General features: G+C 42.4%; 1 protein-coding gene across 23 annotated transcripts in view; it reads left to right on the forward strand.

The window, feature by feature from the left end:
• The window catches only part of MTSS1 (MTSS I-BAR domain containing 1), a 125294-nt gene that overhangs the window by 12741 nt on the left and 95616 nt on the right, over positions 1 to 16937 (forward strand). For all 23 annotated transcript variants that reach the window (XM_083822532.1, XM_083822533.1, XM_083822529.1 and 20 more), the window contains exons 2-3: positions 3350 to 3411; positions 6076 to 6149. In XM_083822532.1, the coding sequence (XP_083678658.1) occupies positions 3350 to 3411; positions 6076 to 6149 (136 nt within the window). The remainder of the gene's footprint in view (positions 1 to 3349; positions 3412 to 6075; positions 6150 to 16937) is intronic.

Raw genomic sequence — 16937 nt, forward strand, 5'->3', positions numbered from 1 at the left:
AATAACCCCCAGATTAAGCCATTAACGATCTTCAAGGAGACCATTTAAACAAACCCGGATTGTAACAGATTCCTATTTTACTCTGTGAGGAGCTAAAGAGAGGATTTGTGACCCAGATGCCGCAGCTCTTCTGCGGGTTTCTCTGAGTGGGACTGAGAGGTGAAGGCAGCCCGCTGCTTGTACAGATAATGCAGAGACCAGACAGACTCTGACGTTTAGAGGGGTGAAAATTGATTTCCTTTAGTGGCTGTTTGAAATTGGAAATTGCAGAAGGAGCTATGGGAAATGCAGCATTTGAAAATACTTTATTATTACTCTTCCAAAAATGGCTTTACATTACAAAAGGATGTCTTAGACAAAGACAGTGAATTCTTCCTACTGTTCCTTTGTGTTTAAATTAAGTCAGTACTACAAGTTGAATTAAGTTTTATGGCTGTTCTGGTGTGTGGTTTCCACCACCGCTATATTTCTCCTGTTGACCACTTTGATGAAAGGAACAACAGTTATTCCAAATGTTAACTTGAAATGAGGACGTGAGAGAGGGGCTGCCTTGCTCGCGGTGGCACGTGAAGAGATCACGGAGAAGGAGCTGCTCCTGGGGTGCTGGGAACCTGCAGTGCTTTTCCCAGAAATAGGTTAACTCTTGTGCTGTCTTCTTGGTTTGTCCCCCAGGCATTGCTCAGTGACCTCCTTGCTTCCCTGGTGCTGCAGGTGAGGTAAAACCCCTGTTAATAGGATCTGTGAAGTGGCAGGTGTCAAGCACGTCTGCTTCAGGTGTAGGGATCGAGGGGGTTTGGTTTCAGCAAGGATACGATGGCAGAAGTGCTTTTTGGAAAAGCTGACAGGGACAGCAGGATTTGTGTGCAAGGCTTGAGTTGTGTGTTACTGTGAGAGATGAACGTGCTGACTCACCTTCAAAAGAGAAAGGCAAACAGCAATTTCTGCTGGAACACAGATTAAATGAACTACTCATACTTTTTTTTTCTGTTCAAAATGACATCAGGTGTTTTTGGACTAGTACAAGAGTGCCCAGGTGAAAAGATTACAGTGATGGAAATGTATATATATACATATATATTTAATCAAACCAATTTAGGAAACAATATATGGGGGTGGGTTTGTTACAGCTTATATAAGTAGGCTTGGCTTAAAGAAAAAAAACAGTTTTAAAGACAAAAATAAGTAGTCATGGAAATGCTTGGTAACTAGTTTGAGTTTGCTTGCTTTGTGGCCAGCCTGGTGAAGAAAACAACAACAACAACAACAAATGTATTCTTTTTGAGTTATGTTTTGAAGGCACCGTCTGCTTTGGAGTCCTCCATTTGTCGACTTGCATTTTGCTCAAGAATCCAGTAAAGCCTTAGGCCCTGCTGTTAATTGTCGGGGCTTTCAAGGCTCCTGGCATACGCATGCATAACGCATGTACAGCATGCGGGCAAACTCTGAAGCACGGCTCCTGTGGCGAGAGATGCAGTTCAGGGTAGGGGATTTCAGTTAGACTAATAGGTTTAAGGAAATGGCTTTTTTTTTTTCCCTTATCCCTTCAAATAATCAGTGGGTTTCTTTCATTTTTAAATGTGACAATTTTTTCATGACAAAAAGCACTTTATATTCTAGGCCTTGCCACCCTGATAACGGGTCTCTTCTTTCGCCTTCTCCCTTTCCCGTTGGCTCCATGGTGTGTAGGTATAATGAGGTTTTATGACCACCTGGCTTACATTGCTCAAAGAGAACGAAGAAAGAAACAATGAACAATGCGACTTGTACTAAAGACTGTTCAGTAGTGGTTAGCACCCCAGTCAGCGGCCTTGTGTCAGGGTCTGTTGTGGCCCTGCCCAGGTCCCTCTGCAGAGCTCAGCTGTGCAGTGACTGCGTGGGTGATACACACAACATCTGTGCAAAGACATTTTTGAAATATGATTAGTAGAGAAGATGAATTTGTGACCAACAGATCAAGGCCAGAATTGAAAGGGAGCCTTTGGTTTTAACCCCAAGTCTAATTCAAGTCCCGCTGTGGTGCGTGAATGTCTGGGAGCTGCCTTGCCAGGGTGTACCAAGGAGCTTGAACCAGGTTGTCAGCTTTTGGGGAAGGGGTTGCCTTTGCCCCAAACAAGACAATACCGATGGTAGAGTGAGCAAAGGATTTTATTTTACTTAAAAAAACAGACTGGCTTAGCAGGGTGGATCGACTTTGCTACAAGCAACTGCACTTGCTTGCAACCTCTTCCAGTCAGAGCTGTGGTAATGTTAGCCTTGAGGAGCTGCCTTATCTGGGTTTTATTGTGTCGTTGCTCTGGTAACAGCAAGTCTTAAACCTTTATTAAAGGAAGCATGGATATTTTATTTTACTCTCTAGACTCCAATCAAAGGGAAATGTTGAGGTTTCTTTCTACCACCATTTTTGCTGTTAGCAGAAAATTTGCACTTGTTCTGCAGAGAGCAAGTTAACCTTGTTTTGGTCTAAAAAGGATGATATTTTACCATAAAAACTTACTTTAAAACAAACAGAAGCTTTGGGAAAACAGACATGAGAACTCATAAGAACACTTGGTGTTTATACTCTAAATGAATATGTGAACTCCTAACACAATTTCTGAAAGTGGGGGAGAAGTTCCCAGGAAACTGTGAATTTAATTCAAGAGGAATTAAACCTTCTTAAAAACTTTGCATATGCTCAGTGCCACGCTACTTTACCAGCGTCTGTTCAGAAATGAACTCCAAGGTCATTCGGGACCATTTCAGAAGGAAGTTATGCAGCTGTTGGGAAAGTTTTCATCTTAGACTACTCTGCCTTTTCTGTGACTGATTGCTGTATTACCATGAGACGATTTGAGGTGGTCTCTTGGGCAGCTCAGACCTTTGTTAAAAAAAAATAAAAGCCCTTATAATAAGAGAATGGGAACATGGCAATTGCATGAAGAATCCATATGTAGAAAAGAACAACTAGAATTCTGCCCTTGGTTTTGGGAGATTCTCTTTATGTGTTACTGCAGCATCCTAGCACCCCACTTCTAATAGGTTTTTGCTGTATCCCTCTGAAGTAAGGAGTTTCTTAGTTCTTCAGTTGAAATCCCTCTTCCTCTCCAGTGTTTTTGCTTGGGGAATCAGTAAAGCCTCCTCAGAAGACCTGTTTCATTTGGATTCAGAACCAGTTCAAGTCCCATATGTTGGGAATGGTGTTTAATAATGAGAGTCACCTTACTGGGAAAATATATTTTGGTGTTACTGAATTAGGATTTAATAAAGTCTTAGTTACGGCTTTACTTCTAATTTCATTTGAACATTAAAACTGCAGTATCAAAACCAGAATGCTCAAAATATTCATTATTGTGTCTTTTTTTTCTTGCAGGGAAGTTACCCGGTGTGGGAAGATTTTATAAATAAAGCTGGGAAATTGCAGTCTCAGCTTCGGTAAGTCTTGTGTTGCACAGTCAAGATCGCCTACAAGTGCTTGTGTGTGCGTACGTTAAAATTAAATGCAGCTTCCGCCAGGATAATTTTCTAAGCATGTTCTAGTAAAATTGTGCATCTTTCATAGTCAACGCCCATGTATGTAATTGTCACACACTACTGCTGTTCTGATGTATTTCAGGTAAATACATACCTATCACCAATGGTACATAACAAACGTCAAACAAGATAAATTTCATAGCTTCTGATGGAAAATTAGATAATGTATTGTTTAGTGAACACGGAGATTTAGAATTAGACATACGTTGTCATTGTTATAAGTGTAAAATACAGCTGGTTTATATTAGAAGAAGGCTCAACAAGTTAGAGACTTTGGTAGTCTTAACAGCGCCTTCTTCTGCTTTAAAAACCAAGGGAATTCCTGTGCTGAACTGTTCATCAGTGGTTATTAAAACTTACTTTATTGGGGTATACTTTGCAAATGTCATTCTGGATTACCTTCAGCAGATTTCTCTTAATAAGTACCATATGTACTGCACTCAGACCAATTCTGTTATCTCCAGAACTCATTCACTTGTAAAGTCTGTTTCTGTTCATATGAATCCAAACTCCATTTCTTCCCAAACCGCAATCTCCTCTGTGCTCCCCAGAGCATCGGCGTTTTCTCACAGCAGCAGTGGTAATAGATACGGTTATTGGCAGTGTATTTTGTGGTTCTGCATTGTGTTGTGAACCGTTTCTGAAGAAGCTGGTGTTTAGGCTCATCTAAATGGCTGGAATACACTGTTCTGCCATGCCATGTCTAAAATAAAACCCTTGCATGTGGTTTTTCCTTTTCCAGCAATCACATTGCAGTAAGGGAGAGTGGAAGAAAAGAAACAGAGAATGTTCCTAGCCGTTTGTACTCTTTAAATACAAGCCTTCAGAGAAGGCAGGAGAAATAGTTAGATTTCAATCCTGTGGCATTGCGTTCAATGTAGTGCGTCCCTAGCTAAAGGAACATGCAAGCAGGCAGCTACAGGAACGTGCAAGCAGGCAGCTTGAGCCTGCTTTAAGGATTTGCTGTTCATTTCTAGCAGATGCAAGCCTTTTTCCTCTCGTTCATTTCTGTGCGCTCAGATAAAGGAGAGCAGATGTCATCTGAGCTGGAGCTAGGTCTTCATGGATCTGGTTACTGGAGAAATGGAACTTTGTTATTAGCAGTATAATTAATAATTAACAATATAGTACACGGATAACAGAATGACCTGCAAGTTTGGAAGGCTAAGGACACGAACACTGCTAAGGAAAATCCCAGAAAAGATTACCTTGTTCCAGGGCTAAATATTACTAGCTAGCTGGAAACCTGTCAGGTATTTCTGCCTTCCATTTTATCTCCTGGGCATGTGAAGAGTCCTTATGCATTTGTTTGACGGCCTCTTACTTGGGATCAAATCTTTTGTGCTGTCAACAGGCCGTTTACCATGCTGCCAGTTATGTCCTTTTGTATTTTGAGCGTATCTGGAGTGAGACTTGCATAAAATCTTAAAATCTGCCCCAGTTATGGAGTTCTTTTTGGCTGAGGATCAGCTTTCTTGCAGGTCTCCTGTGTTGTGTGGTGTTCTTGTTGTTTTTGCGAGTAGCAAGGAATTGTCGAAGTGAAGTGGACAGTCCTCCTTCAGGATTTTGGTTGGAGAGGCTGACTCTTAGAGTGAGGAGAAGAAATCGGAGTTATTGCTACAAAAGGTGGGCAGAAATAGCACCATGAGGTAGCTGGGGTAAGGGCACAGTCCTACTTTGCCTGTAGAGCGCTGGCCCAGTTTCATTTAAATTAGGTCGACCAGACTATAACCCATCAGAAACCTGGTCCTGACCTGAGGTGCCTGGCGCTCTAAAAACTTATGTAGAACAAACACACCTGGAAAACTGGAACTCACGTTTGCCATCGCTATCCACTTGAACAGGCAGGTGGTCTGTGTGTGCTTTCCAAATTGAGAGGGAGTTGGGGTTAGCTGAGAGGTCCCATCCCTCTCAGGAAGGGACTTGCACCCTGTCTGCTCTTCCAGGAGCGCTGGGTCAGGAAAAAAAACATCTTTTTGAAGGGGAGAAACCTCTACCCTGCCACTATCCCGTTTACCCAAGAACTCCAAAACAGGTTTCTAAGAGGTTGCTATTTTCTGTTTCAAGGGACGCTCGTGCTCCTCAAATGAGAAATTCAGGGAAGCATTTGGCCAGGATCCTAGATAAAAAGAAGGTCCTGCGTGCTCATTCTCAAAATATACATGTTCCCTGGAAATAACAGTGGTTGTAATTTGTACACTAATGGGTGCAGTATAATGTGTGTTAGATTTGTTTTTCATGTTTGACTGCTTAATATTAGTTCATCAGAGGAAATCAGCTAGAAGGGGGATGGCTGTGCTCTTTTGAAACAGCACCTGTCCTGTGCAATTCACAGCTCAGAATTAGCCTGGCTGCCTCCAAGTCCATAGTGCTAACACAAAGCAAGGAAGAGATTAAGCAAGGAAGGAGGGAAAAGGCTAAAATCACATATATAAAAGAGGATATTTTTTTTGTGGCCTCTACAAGTTCTCAGTGGTATTCTTTATAAGCCTAAATGTTTTTGGCAATAATTAAATAGGCAGCAATGAGACACTGCTAACGTTTTGTTATCTGTATGCATTTCAGGACTACAGTAGTAGCAGCTGCTGCCTTCTTGGATGCCTTTCAGAAAGTGGCTGACATGGCTACTAATACACGTGGTAAGCAGATGTGTCAATATTGAGCTTAACAGAATGCTGTGTGGTTTATACCATTTGTCGTAATAAAAAAAAAAAAAGTCTAACTTGTTACATTGACAAGCAGATCTGTGAGACATCTGTTAGATGGACTTGCACTTTGAAAAAGCGACACGTGAAAAAGGAAGTCATCTTTTCTTTACCCAAAAAAATGCTGGAAACCTGTAATTTAAATGTGTCATCAATCATGTGAACACTTCTAATTACCATTTGAATTATACGTTGATGAATAATATTTTAGAAAGCAAGATTTACTGAAATCTGTATTCACTGACGCTTCTGTACCTTAAGTAAATGTAAAAGCTGTAAGGCTTGGTATTCAGCTGCCTTATTTAAGTGTAAGGTTTCAGATGATAGAGCTGATACCAGCTAATGCTGTGGCCTTTGGGGTCTGTGGACACTAATGACGGTAGCTTGTACTTGTATTTTTAAGGAAAGTCTTCGTTTGTCCTTATTCTTTACGTCCGACACTATTGGCCCTCATTAATTTTCCTGGACTGTGGGCTTCCCTGGGTAACACTGAAAGCTTGTTGGTTAGTAGGGAGGTCCAAAATAGTGCAGCCGGCAATCTTTCCAGGCTGCTGAGCTGGAAGGAAACAAAAGGCTGCTTCTCTGTGATGTTGGACACCCAGTGACCAAGGCATCGCGTGCAGATGTCCATGCAGGGGAAGGGCATTCCCCATGGTCGCTGTGTCCCCAGGCTCCGTCACTGAAGAACGGTTCTGAAGCGAATATATTGCTGCTGAGTGAGTGGCTTTTGTTCACCTCTAACCTTAGAAGCTCTGTGATTTATTTTTTTTTTAAGTCCTAATACGTCCTTGGCGTTTGACCTGGATTGCAATAAAGCAGTATTGCTAATGTGAGGAGTGTGTGTGTTCGTCAGCAGCGTGCGAGCTCAGCCAAACTTCCGTTTCCCTCTGCCATCTCTGGCTAAGAGGAGCAGTAGCAGCTGCTGGAGCATGGATCAAACCACAGAATGACAACAGGGAACAACGTTTTTTTTTTTTTTTCCTTTTTAAAGCTAATATTTACATTCTGGTAGGAAGCTCCTTGGTTGTGTGCATGCCTTCTGTAAGTTATGCACAACCTACTCATGTAAAATAGTCAACGCTCCAGAAAGTGGAATAAACTAAGGATGAGACCCAAGGCAGAACTTAAGCTGGATTTATGAAGTGTCTTCCTTTGAGCATGATCTCTTCTATTTCTTCTCCCTCCCGCGAAGGGAAAACAAAGTAAACCCTACCAAAATCCTTGAAACTTGTGTTGTCTTCTGGCTGTGCTGGCAGGCTTATAGCATTCCCATTCAGATACCAGGATGACTGAAGCTCCCCTGCTCTCCAACAAAAATGGCTTGTGTGGGTATTGAAGGGTATTTTGCACTTTCTGCTGTGTTACTTGGACTGTATCCAGCAAGCATCGTGTCTTGTCTCTTATCTCTTAGAACACATCCTTCACAAAAGGAGCTCTGTAAATCCATGCCTGCCAACTTTGTATAGCTCCTCTGTTCTGTCTTTCTGCCTTTCCTGACTGGAAGGATAGAAGGGAATTTTGTTTTTATTTTTAGAAAGTGATGTTCTGGGCAAGGAATCAAAATTCCAAGCCAGTGGTGGTTCTGATCTGCCTCCCAACCCAACTTCCACACGTGCCCATTTAGGAATTTACACATAAGTACTCTATTGCCTTGGAGCATCTCTGGAGTTACGTGTTGGTCCTTTAGAAAATAAGAATCCCTCTAGCTTGCTGTGGATGGGGATAAAATCCTGGTCTCGTTGAAGATGATGGTAAAATTCTCTACGGCTTACTGGGGCAAAATGTCCTTAAATTGTATTTTGCAGTTAGTATAAACAACTGTCTTCAGAAAACAAAACCAACCAGGCTGTTTTTCTTATCTCATGTGGGGATTTTAATGGGCTCCCAGTTTTCCTTTCAAGGAGTTTTCTAATGTGGAACAATTTTTGGTTAAATTTTGCCAGTTACTTACCCAATTTGTAAAACAATATATTTGATTGTTTAATCAGAAGCCTGGCAATGCTTCACGCTTTTTAGAGGGTCCTTAGCGATCAGGTTACCCCAAGTCAGCAAAGTTGATCTTCAAGCTTTGAATTCCTGTGCATAGGTGCATCCTCTTCTTAAATCCATACACAAACGTTAAAGATAAGCTATGAGGGCAGGGGATATACAAGACTCGGGTGGTGCTTCCCGTGACGAAGGTACCGAGGGTTGGTGCGTTTTGTATCTGAAGGATGAGCCAAATGCTTCTGTGGAGAACACGGAAAAATGTTGAAGTAGGTGTCCATTCCGAGGGACAGTGTTAGTGCCGTATGGGATGATGGGAGTGTAGTAAAGCTGCGTCCTGCATTCTTCTTGTAATTGCTTATTGTTTTACAGAAAGTGGTCTGCCGTTTTCAGGCACACCGATGTAGCTGATGGAAGTGTTCCACCAGTCAGCAGAAGCGCTCTCTGGCTACTCCTTAATCTATTTGCATCAGCATTAGCTTTGAAAGAAGAAAAAGTGTTTGTTTGGATATACGTTTCTACACGAACACAAGAAGAGATTTGCAGATACCAAGTACTCAAGTATGAGAGCTTATTTCCATCAGCCTCATTCCTTACTCCAGCTGATACCTTTCTCTGCCCCCGTGTATTACTGCTGTTCCCCAGTGCTGACTTTTCCATTTTAGTCCGTCTTTCTGTATGGTTTACTTCCTTCTAATTCTGTGATGGAGCTCAAACAGAGGGCATAATTGGAGCTCTGCCTACAGTAACGCCTGCGCTTGGATGAGCCAACCGTACTTTGCTGTATTTTCCTCACGTTGTAGCTTTTGAGGTAGGAAAACTTCTGAATGTGAATTAGGTGGTGTTTTGTGCTGATACCGCGAGCAGATGTGTTTCCTGGCTGGTTCCTTTCTGCGCTGTGTGCTGCTGCTTCCTTCTCTTTTGCCATCAGTCCATTCAGATATGTGTTACCTGGACTTTAGTCTTTTTAGTCTTTAGTCAGCTCACTGTTTTTCATGTCAACCTGAAAAGGTAAATAAAACACGGTAAAGTAGTTCTGATGAAAAGCTTTTTCTTCCTCTGGACTGGGCTGATACATTCTCCTTTCTTCAAAAGAACAAGTATCTAAGCACATCAACTTATGATACATACTTATAAATATATATTAAAACAATGTTTGAAAGAAAAATTGCTTCATTTCTGGTACAAGATTTTTTTAAAAAGTATGTCACCTTTCTCTAATAATGCAGGCTACGTAGCAGTGTGTATTATTGTCTGCTGGTACCAAGGATTTTTAAAAATGAAATTACTTTAAATGTATTTCAACTTTTGAGTTCTAATAAGATATAGATATCTATTTAGCGCTTATTTTTCAGACTATGTCTGTTTGACAAGCAGCCTGGCAGAACTTGTTAGTGTGTAGTGGGGTCTGGTATTATTTCTCACTTGGGTTATTAAATTGAAGACTGTCAGAGAAAGATTTTAGTGTAGTTTATGAAAATTTGAAATATTTAAAGCCTGGACTTTGAAACTCACAAAAAATAAATACATACTTTGGTCTACCTTTAAACCCCAGTCAAGTTTGCTTTCGAGGAGGTATTCAGTTGTTGACACAACCTAAATATTTATTTTTTTTGTTTGCCACATGGGTTAGGCCTTTCAATATCTGACATTTCAAATGTTTTTATCTGCACCCATTCTGACTGAAGCATGAAAGATTTAAATCGGATTTCATTTAATAGCTGTTTACCTGATACATTACATATTAGAAATTGGTTCTTTTGGGAAAGCAAGGACTGCGCGTCCCAAATATCACATATAAACATGTTGTAAGTTGGTTATGAACAGTATGTAAAAGGATGCGTGTAAATTTATGTATGCTGGTATTTTTCTGCTTCTGCTCCATTCAAATGTGACTTGTAGATAAGCACTAGAATTGAAGAACTTGAAGAAGCAGGTGAAAAGAGTAACTATTGAAGAACTTGGAAAAGTAGGTGAGAAGAGTAACTATCCTCCTTGTGTTATGAGAGAGATTAATGTGAAGACATGCACACTTCTGTATCTACTTAATACACTGACAGTGGCTTCCGTGGAAAAAAAAAAAACAACCGCCTTGCCTATCTGCATCTTCACAGGTGTAAATTAAAATTTATGGAAAGATGATCTAAAAGCTTTGATTTACCCTGAAGCTTAAAATTGATCTTCAAAGGGAGATTGTTAATGAGGCAGCTGATATCCACTCTTGTGGGCTTCCTGTTTTTCATTCATACTGGAGGGTTTTACATATACATAGGTGTGTTTGTGATATTAGCAGATTAGTTAAACCATTTTAAGATGCGTTTCAGCATATCACACAGCTTTCTGTGGCCCGTTGGATTCCACGCATTATAATGCTGTTTGAAGTTGCCCCATTTCAACTTGGCAAGTGCAACTAAAGGTATGTTTTTCCTGCCTTTGGTAATTTGGACATCTGTCGTGCTGGTTGGTGCTATTTATGTTTTCCATCTCTCACTTTACAGATGTCTGAGAGGACTTTAAGGCAATACAGAGCCAGTGGGAAGAGTTGCAGGAAATTCCAGTTGAGATGCCTGGTGGGCAGAGAGGCTTTGAGTTTGGCGAGGGAAGAGCTATGGATGGCCAGCCAGCTGCGAAGGGACACTGAGCAGACCTGGAAGTGGAACTGTGCCTGAGCCTACATGGCACGTGGCGCTAACAGGGTAACAAAACCAGCACAGCCATTTTCCTGTTTTCCTTTTGAGGAACAGGATATATTAGTCTGGATGAAGTGCTGCGCTAAAGTGTCTCCTTTTTTTTCAGGCCCCATTAAACTTTATCAGCACTCAGAAATGTAAATACAGTTTTTACTCATAAAATTAAATCTGATTAATATCTGTGAGTGTTTGCCTCAGGTAGCTCTTGTGCTGAAGTGATCAGTAACTGCCTTCCACATTTAAGAAAACTGCTTAAAATAGGACCTTGGGTACAGATTTGTGTTCTTGGGCAGACTCTGCACGTGTGTTGCCCCAGGTATTGTGCGAGCACAGCTTCGGGCAGTCCTTGCTCTGGGTGTTTCATTGTCATCTTAGCCAGGATAAATGGCATTTATTGAAGTGTTTTTTCAAGGTGACAAGCTGCACAAATGCTGCAATGCTGGAATTAGCATCAGTATCTCCCAAATACGTGTGCTCAGGCCTTCTGAACTACAGACCAGGAACAGTGTGACCCCAGGGATGAATTGTTAGTGCAATGGCAAAATGTTACAGACGGTACTGAAAAGGTGGCTTGCTTGCTTATTTATTTATTTTTCTGAAAAAAAAAATCAAGAAAAAGGGAGTCTAGGGAGGGGAAAGGTGCTTACCACCATCTGTAGCAGTGGACGTAAAATGTGTATAGCATTTTGAAAAAATCTTCATACACTCTTGGATGTAAACTGGGGAACTGTGATGGTCTCTGCATAAATTCAGGGTGGAAAGAAAGCTGGACACCAGGGAAGGGGTTCTCACTGTTCAGTTCTTTTTGTTTTTCTTGACTCCTCTTTAACTTCAGATGCTCATGCTCAAAATAACGAAACCTTTGTTTCAGCTTCCTGTCAGTTAGGATAAGACTTTGTAATAAGCACTTACTCCTCCCGTGGAGTCTTTGAAGTAGAATAATACAGTCCAGGCTTTTTCTTGCAGATTTTCAAATATAAAATAATCAGGAAGAAAATTATCTAAATGAACCATTCAGTCTTCCATTATACTTTCATGAAGATGATGCATAACACAGGACCAATTCACAATCACCGCCAGATGATTTTGAAGCTGGATGCACACTTACACATCTGTTGCATTTTGAGAAATGAGACTTGTAAATGCTTATTTTGAGTGCTAAAACTGTAAAACATACACACACATATATATGTATGTGTATATGTAATGGTGCAATTTTGTTGTTTCCTGTTTTTCTCTTGACAAGTAGCAAATGTCAGTCTATGGCTATCAAAAAATGTTCTACCCTGAGAAGTCTGCTGCTGACGTGAGCCCGTTTGGCTGGAGCAGTCAAAATGGGATGAACATCTTAAACACAAGAACAGTAGTTTGGTTGCTTTGCTTATTAACGAATTGATTTTTTTTTAGAGGTTTAAAAGGGCTGTGGTGTAGGTAAAACATTACCATTGCTTTTTCTTTGGGTGAGAGTGTGCACTGCAGTGTAAAAGAGCTTTATTTATCTTTTTGGCTTTTTTTTTTCCCACCCTTAAGATCAAGACAAAATCTAGCTCAGGGTTGCTGACAACATTTGTGCTGGTTTGATGCTCCTACCTAAGGAGAAATCTCCAGGGTGATGGATGAAAATAATCACTATAACTTCTGTAGTCTGGTACCCGTTGGCGCTGTGCATGGTATGATGTATAAGTAGAGTCTGTGTTTGCCCTACAACCCAATATTTTTTGAGCTTAAGGTGCTTTACTAAGACACTAAAGTGTTAGGAAATGGCTAAAGCTGCCATGTAATTGAGGGTGCTGACAGCAGACAGAAAATTTGAATGCAAGAGGGAGGCTTCTGTGAAGGAGAAAAATAAAAGGTTTGGTGGGGGGAGGAGAGGTGCAAATAAACTTCTTTCCTTATTGCGGCTTCTCAGTACTTAAAGGGGGCTTATAAAAAAGACGGAGGGCAACTTTTTGAGTCAGAAATCTCTGTGAGCGTGGGGGAAGGAGGGTAGGTACAGAGTTCATTTTCCACACGCTCAGTGTAAGTTAGAGTTCTTCCTCTCCCCTTTCTTAAGCGGCTTTTGATAGGAGAGAAATCGGGCCCTGTTTTTCTGCAGTCTTGGGGTGGGTGGATGGATGGATGGATTGCTGCTCTCAAGGGCTGTCTCTCCCTCCATGACGGTGTGGCATCGTCAGGTAGAACTCCTACACCTCAGTAACTAAACGCTGGCTTTGTAACTGCAAAGAGCTTTCTCGTTCTTAGAAGTGAACTTTTAGTGTCGTAAGCATCCAGTTTGGGAAACAACGAGGATAGATCACAGAAAGAAACTGCTTTGGATAATTTATTAGTGTGCGAGAGGTAAAGATGCAAAAGCATCTTTTTGATAATGGGATGTGGAATTGAAAATGAAGGTTTTGATTGAGGTTTTGGTTGGTGGTTGGTTTTCCCAGCGTAGCACATGTTCCTGTGGTGGGAGATCCTCTTTCAAGCTAATTCAGTCAGCCTTTTGTTGTGATAAATTGCTAGTTGGCAGATAACAACGATTTTGTAGTAACCACAACAAGAGAGTTATTACAGCTTTCTATTTAATCTGTCACTAGTTGGATAGCAAAAGTAGCCCAAGATACATTTTCCTGACCTTTTATTTAATACCTTATTTGTATTTATCTGCAGTAAGACAGAAAGGTGTGTGATATGGTAAGAGAATTAAAAAAAATCAGTTCAGACTAAGCTAAGGTTCCTGTAAAGGGACCTGAGGGTTCCTTCTTGCGTTATGGAACTTGCCCATAACATCGAGTGGAGGCAGCAGAGCAGTTGCTGGGCTGCTTCTGCCTCATCCTTGTGCCTTACAGGTGTCTCAAAATGCAGGCTCAACGGTTGTCCTCTTGTTGGTCAACTTGGATGCAACTTCCAGGAAGAGATGATACGTTGGTGAAGGGTCGGGTTGGTGCAGTCAGCTGGCTTCATGCAAGATCACCAGACCTCTAGGGAAGCAGGTGTCGACCTGACCAGAGTTCAGGCAGTTACTTTGACCTCATCGCACCCTGGTCCGCAGGTCTCTTGAACCGCTCGCAGCGTTTCTTCACATCAGCAAGGCAGTTTGGGTGACGGTTGAAATGTGTGCTTTGACCTGGGATGCCTTCTCTGACTCCCTAAGTCTATTCCTACCCTTGCGGGACAGAAATTATGGTTGTGTTTAATGACAGAAGAGGTATGCAAAAAAAAAAAAAAAGTGAAATTACAAGCTCCAGCAGCCTAATGTTGAATGGAGAGTCCAGAACAATGGAGCCCTGTGTAATCGTTAACAAAAGCACCAGTGGCATTTGCATTGTCTGACGGGTCTTTTTGCTCTCCCCAATGCCATCTGCCTCACAGAAGGATGCTCTTCCGCACGCTTTCAGAAGTGTCAGGACAGAAGATGGTGCATGTTTGCCCTGTGTGTGTCCGTCCATCCATGCTGCTGTTCCCACTAGCAGGTGATTTACTCGGTGATATGATTCATCTCGTGTTTGCATACCTGCTGCTTCCAGGGAAGCTTTACATGTTCGTGGTAATGCTGAGGTCTTGTTTAAAAATAGACCGGCTTCCTTCATTTTCTGGTCCTTCTGTTTGCTCCATGATTTGTCGGGTGTTGCCAGCACAAACGTTTGTCCCTGTTGCTGTGCAAGCTGTTCGCTCCTTCCCTCCTCCCCTACATGTTAGTTTTCTTCAGCGAAGCAGTGCCCTGGTCGCCTCTTCCCTGGCTGGGGTAGCAAAACGTGCACTGCCCAGGCTTGTGGGCTCACTTGGAGATGTGGGGAAGAGTCCCGCTGGTTCTTGAATTTCACTGGAAAATCAGCATCTGCCCAGGACAAGAAGTGCATTGTTCTGCGCGTCCTCCTCTTCTACTCCCACACTTGACGAAGTCCAACCTGTAGAACTGCTTCTGAAAAGTTAAAATCATATAATTACCTTGCTGTTTCACTTCAGGGCTTAGAGCCCTCTTGTTGCCTTTGTGCTTTTTATAGTGGTTTTTCCTGCAAATTCGTGTGACCTGCCCTCCGCTCAGGCTGGTTTTTGGAGAGGGTGGAGAAGGAAAGGAAGATAGGCAGTTTGTGACGGCTCTTGGGCTGTGACCTGACAGCATTTCCTGTGAAATGCTGGGACTTTTGTGTGTAAGCGTATATTTATACATGCTTAAATCCGCTGCTTTGGAGTTTGGGGTTTTATTGTTTTTACTAGGGCTCCTCGCATGTAAAAAGGAGTGTTTTCTCGTCTAATGAAGCCGTTGAAAAAAATGCTGCAGCCTTTGCGGCCGCCATCCGAAGGCAGGCTTTGTGGAAACCACTTCAAAACTAATAGCAGTGGCAATTGTGTGTGTGGGAGGGGAGGAGGGCGCCTCGGTCTGCGGCGTGGTGGTGTCACGGGGTAGAATAGGTCTGGCTTTGTACAATCAACCCCTGCAATTGTTGTGAAATCCTCCTCTCCTGCAGCATTTATTACTATGTAAAATTGAAATCGGCATGATTTCCTGCTGCGAGCGCCTGTGCCGAGGGATGGGTTACTATAGTAACTAATATCGAGGAGCTGGCTGAGGCTTCACTCCGGAGCTGCGTCTGAGCGTATTTCACAGTTCGATGCAATCCTGTGCGAGGATCTGATTGAGGACAAACAAGAAGGCAGAGGTGGCGGCTGCCGTCGCTGCAGTAGCAGCGTGTGCACCTTGAAATGGGTGTTGAGGTCCAAAAATATGCATTTTCCAAAATGTTGGAAGTGAGGTTTTTTTATTTTGTCTCCGTTCACCAGCTTTCCCTCAGGAGACACCGAAGAACACGCCGATCAGCGCGTGTTGCTGTCCTGGCGTCACTTCAGCCCACCTCGGAGCAAAACATAAGTCTAGGGACTGGGTATGTTTCCTCCCAAGAGTAATAGCCCTTGGGGTGGCTGCTGTTCTGGTTTGAAGTGGAGCTGGTGCCTGTTCTGCTGAGCATGATAAATAGCATTGTTAATGAGGTTTCGTCTGGACAACCAGCTTCTGCTCTCACTTAGGCCCAGGCAAGCCTACTAAATGTGTTTGTTTTGCAAGGTTAAGCAGGGAAGGGGAAGTGGGGAGGGCTGGAGCTTTGTTGTAGGTTGTAGGCTTTCAGTGTGCCGGGCAATCTGGAAAGCCTCGTTTGCACAGTTTGCAAGCAGTCCGCAAAGGCGAAGTGGGATCGGGTGTATGACAATGAAATTTAATCTTCCATTAATGGTCACTTTCAAAGTGAAACTCATTGGATGTGATGGAGGCGGAGAGGAAACGCAGAATAGCAGTGTCTGTCAAGAAGTCCTCTCAGTATAAAAACTGGACCTAGCCAGGTGGCGATGTTATTGCTGTCTTTCCTCTGTAGTTCCCTACAATTGTGTTGGGGCCAACTCGAACTGCCAAGTAAGTGTATTAGCATTGATGAAATAGCCTGAAATGTGAAGATGTCTTTGCGTATGACTGAAAGTTTTGTACGGCTGCGATAGAAAAGGAGATGTGTGTGAGCATAAAGACCCGTCCCTGTTCGCTCCCAAACCCTCTCCTCCGAAGAGCCAAGAATCCTCAAGGAGAGGGTGAACCTACATGTCTTGTGCACCTGTAGGCACCAACGTGTCCACACGCACGTCTGCACACACCTGGTTGAGGGATGACTGCCATTTGCTTGGGGTGGCCAAGCAAGAGGAGAGCCTTGACCTGGCCGCCCCAAGAACTGCCACTTAGATGTTTGGCATTTGGGGAAGCTGGAGGGAGGTGAGGAATGAGACTCTGGAGAAGAAGAAATGGGTGGAGGACAAAGAGGAGCTGGGTATATTGTGCTGGGAATATTTAGGTGAGATCAGGTACATATTCATTAAGAAAAGAGGTTTTATATTTCCAAAAAAAAAATGCCTGTTCAAAGAGGTCATCTTTTATATTCACTGTTCTAAATTTTATTGTAAGCAAGACCATAGCAAAAAGTGCTACAGTGATTTAAAAAAAGAATAAATGTTACGGCATTATGCCAGTTGCATCAGGAGATTAAAATAACGATGTATTTGAATAACTTGAATTTGGACCACGCTG

This window comes from Anser anser (assembly GCF_964211835.1).
Source record: "Anser anser genome assembly, chromosome: 2".
Taxonomy (NCBI): domain Eukaryota; kingdom Metazoa; phylum Chordata; class Aves; order Anseriformes; family Anatidae; genus Anser; species Anser anser.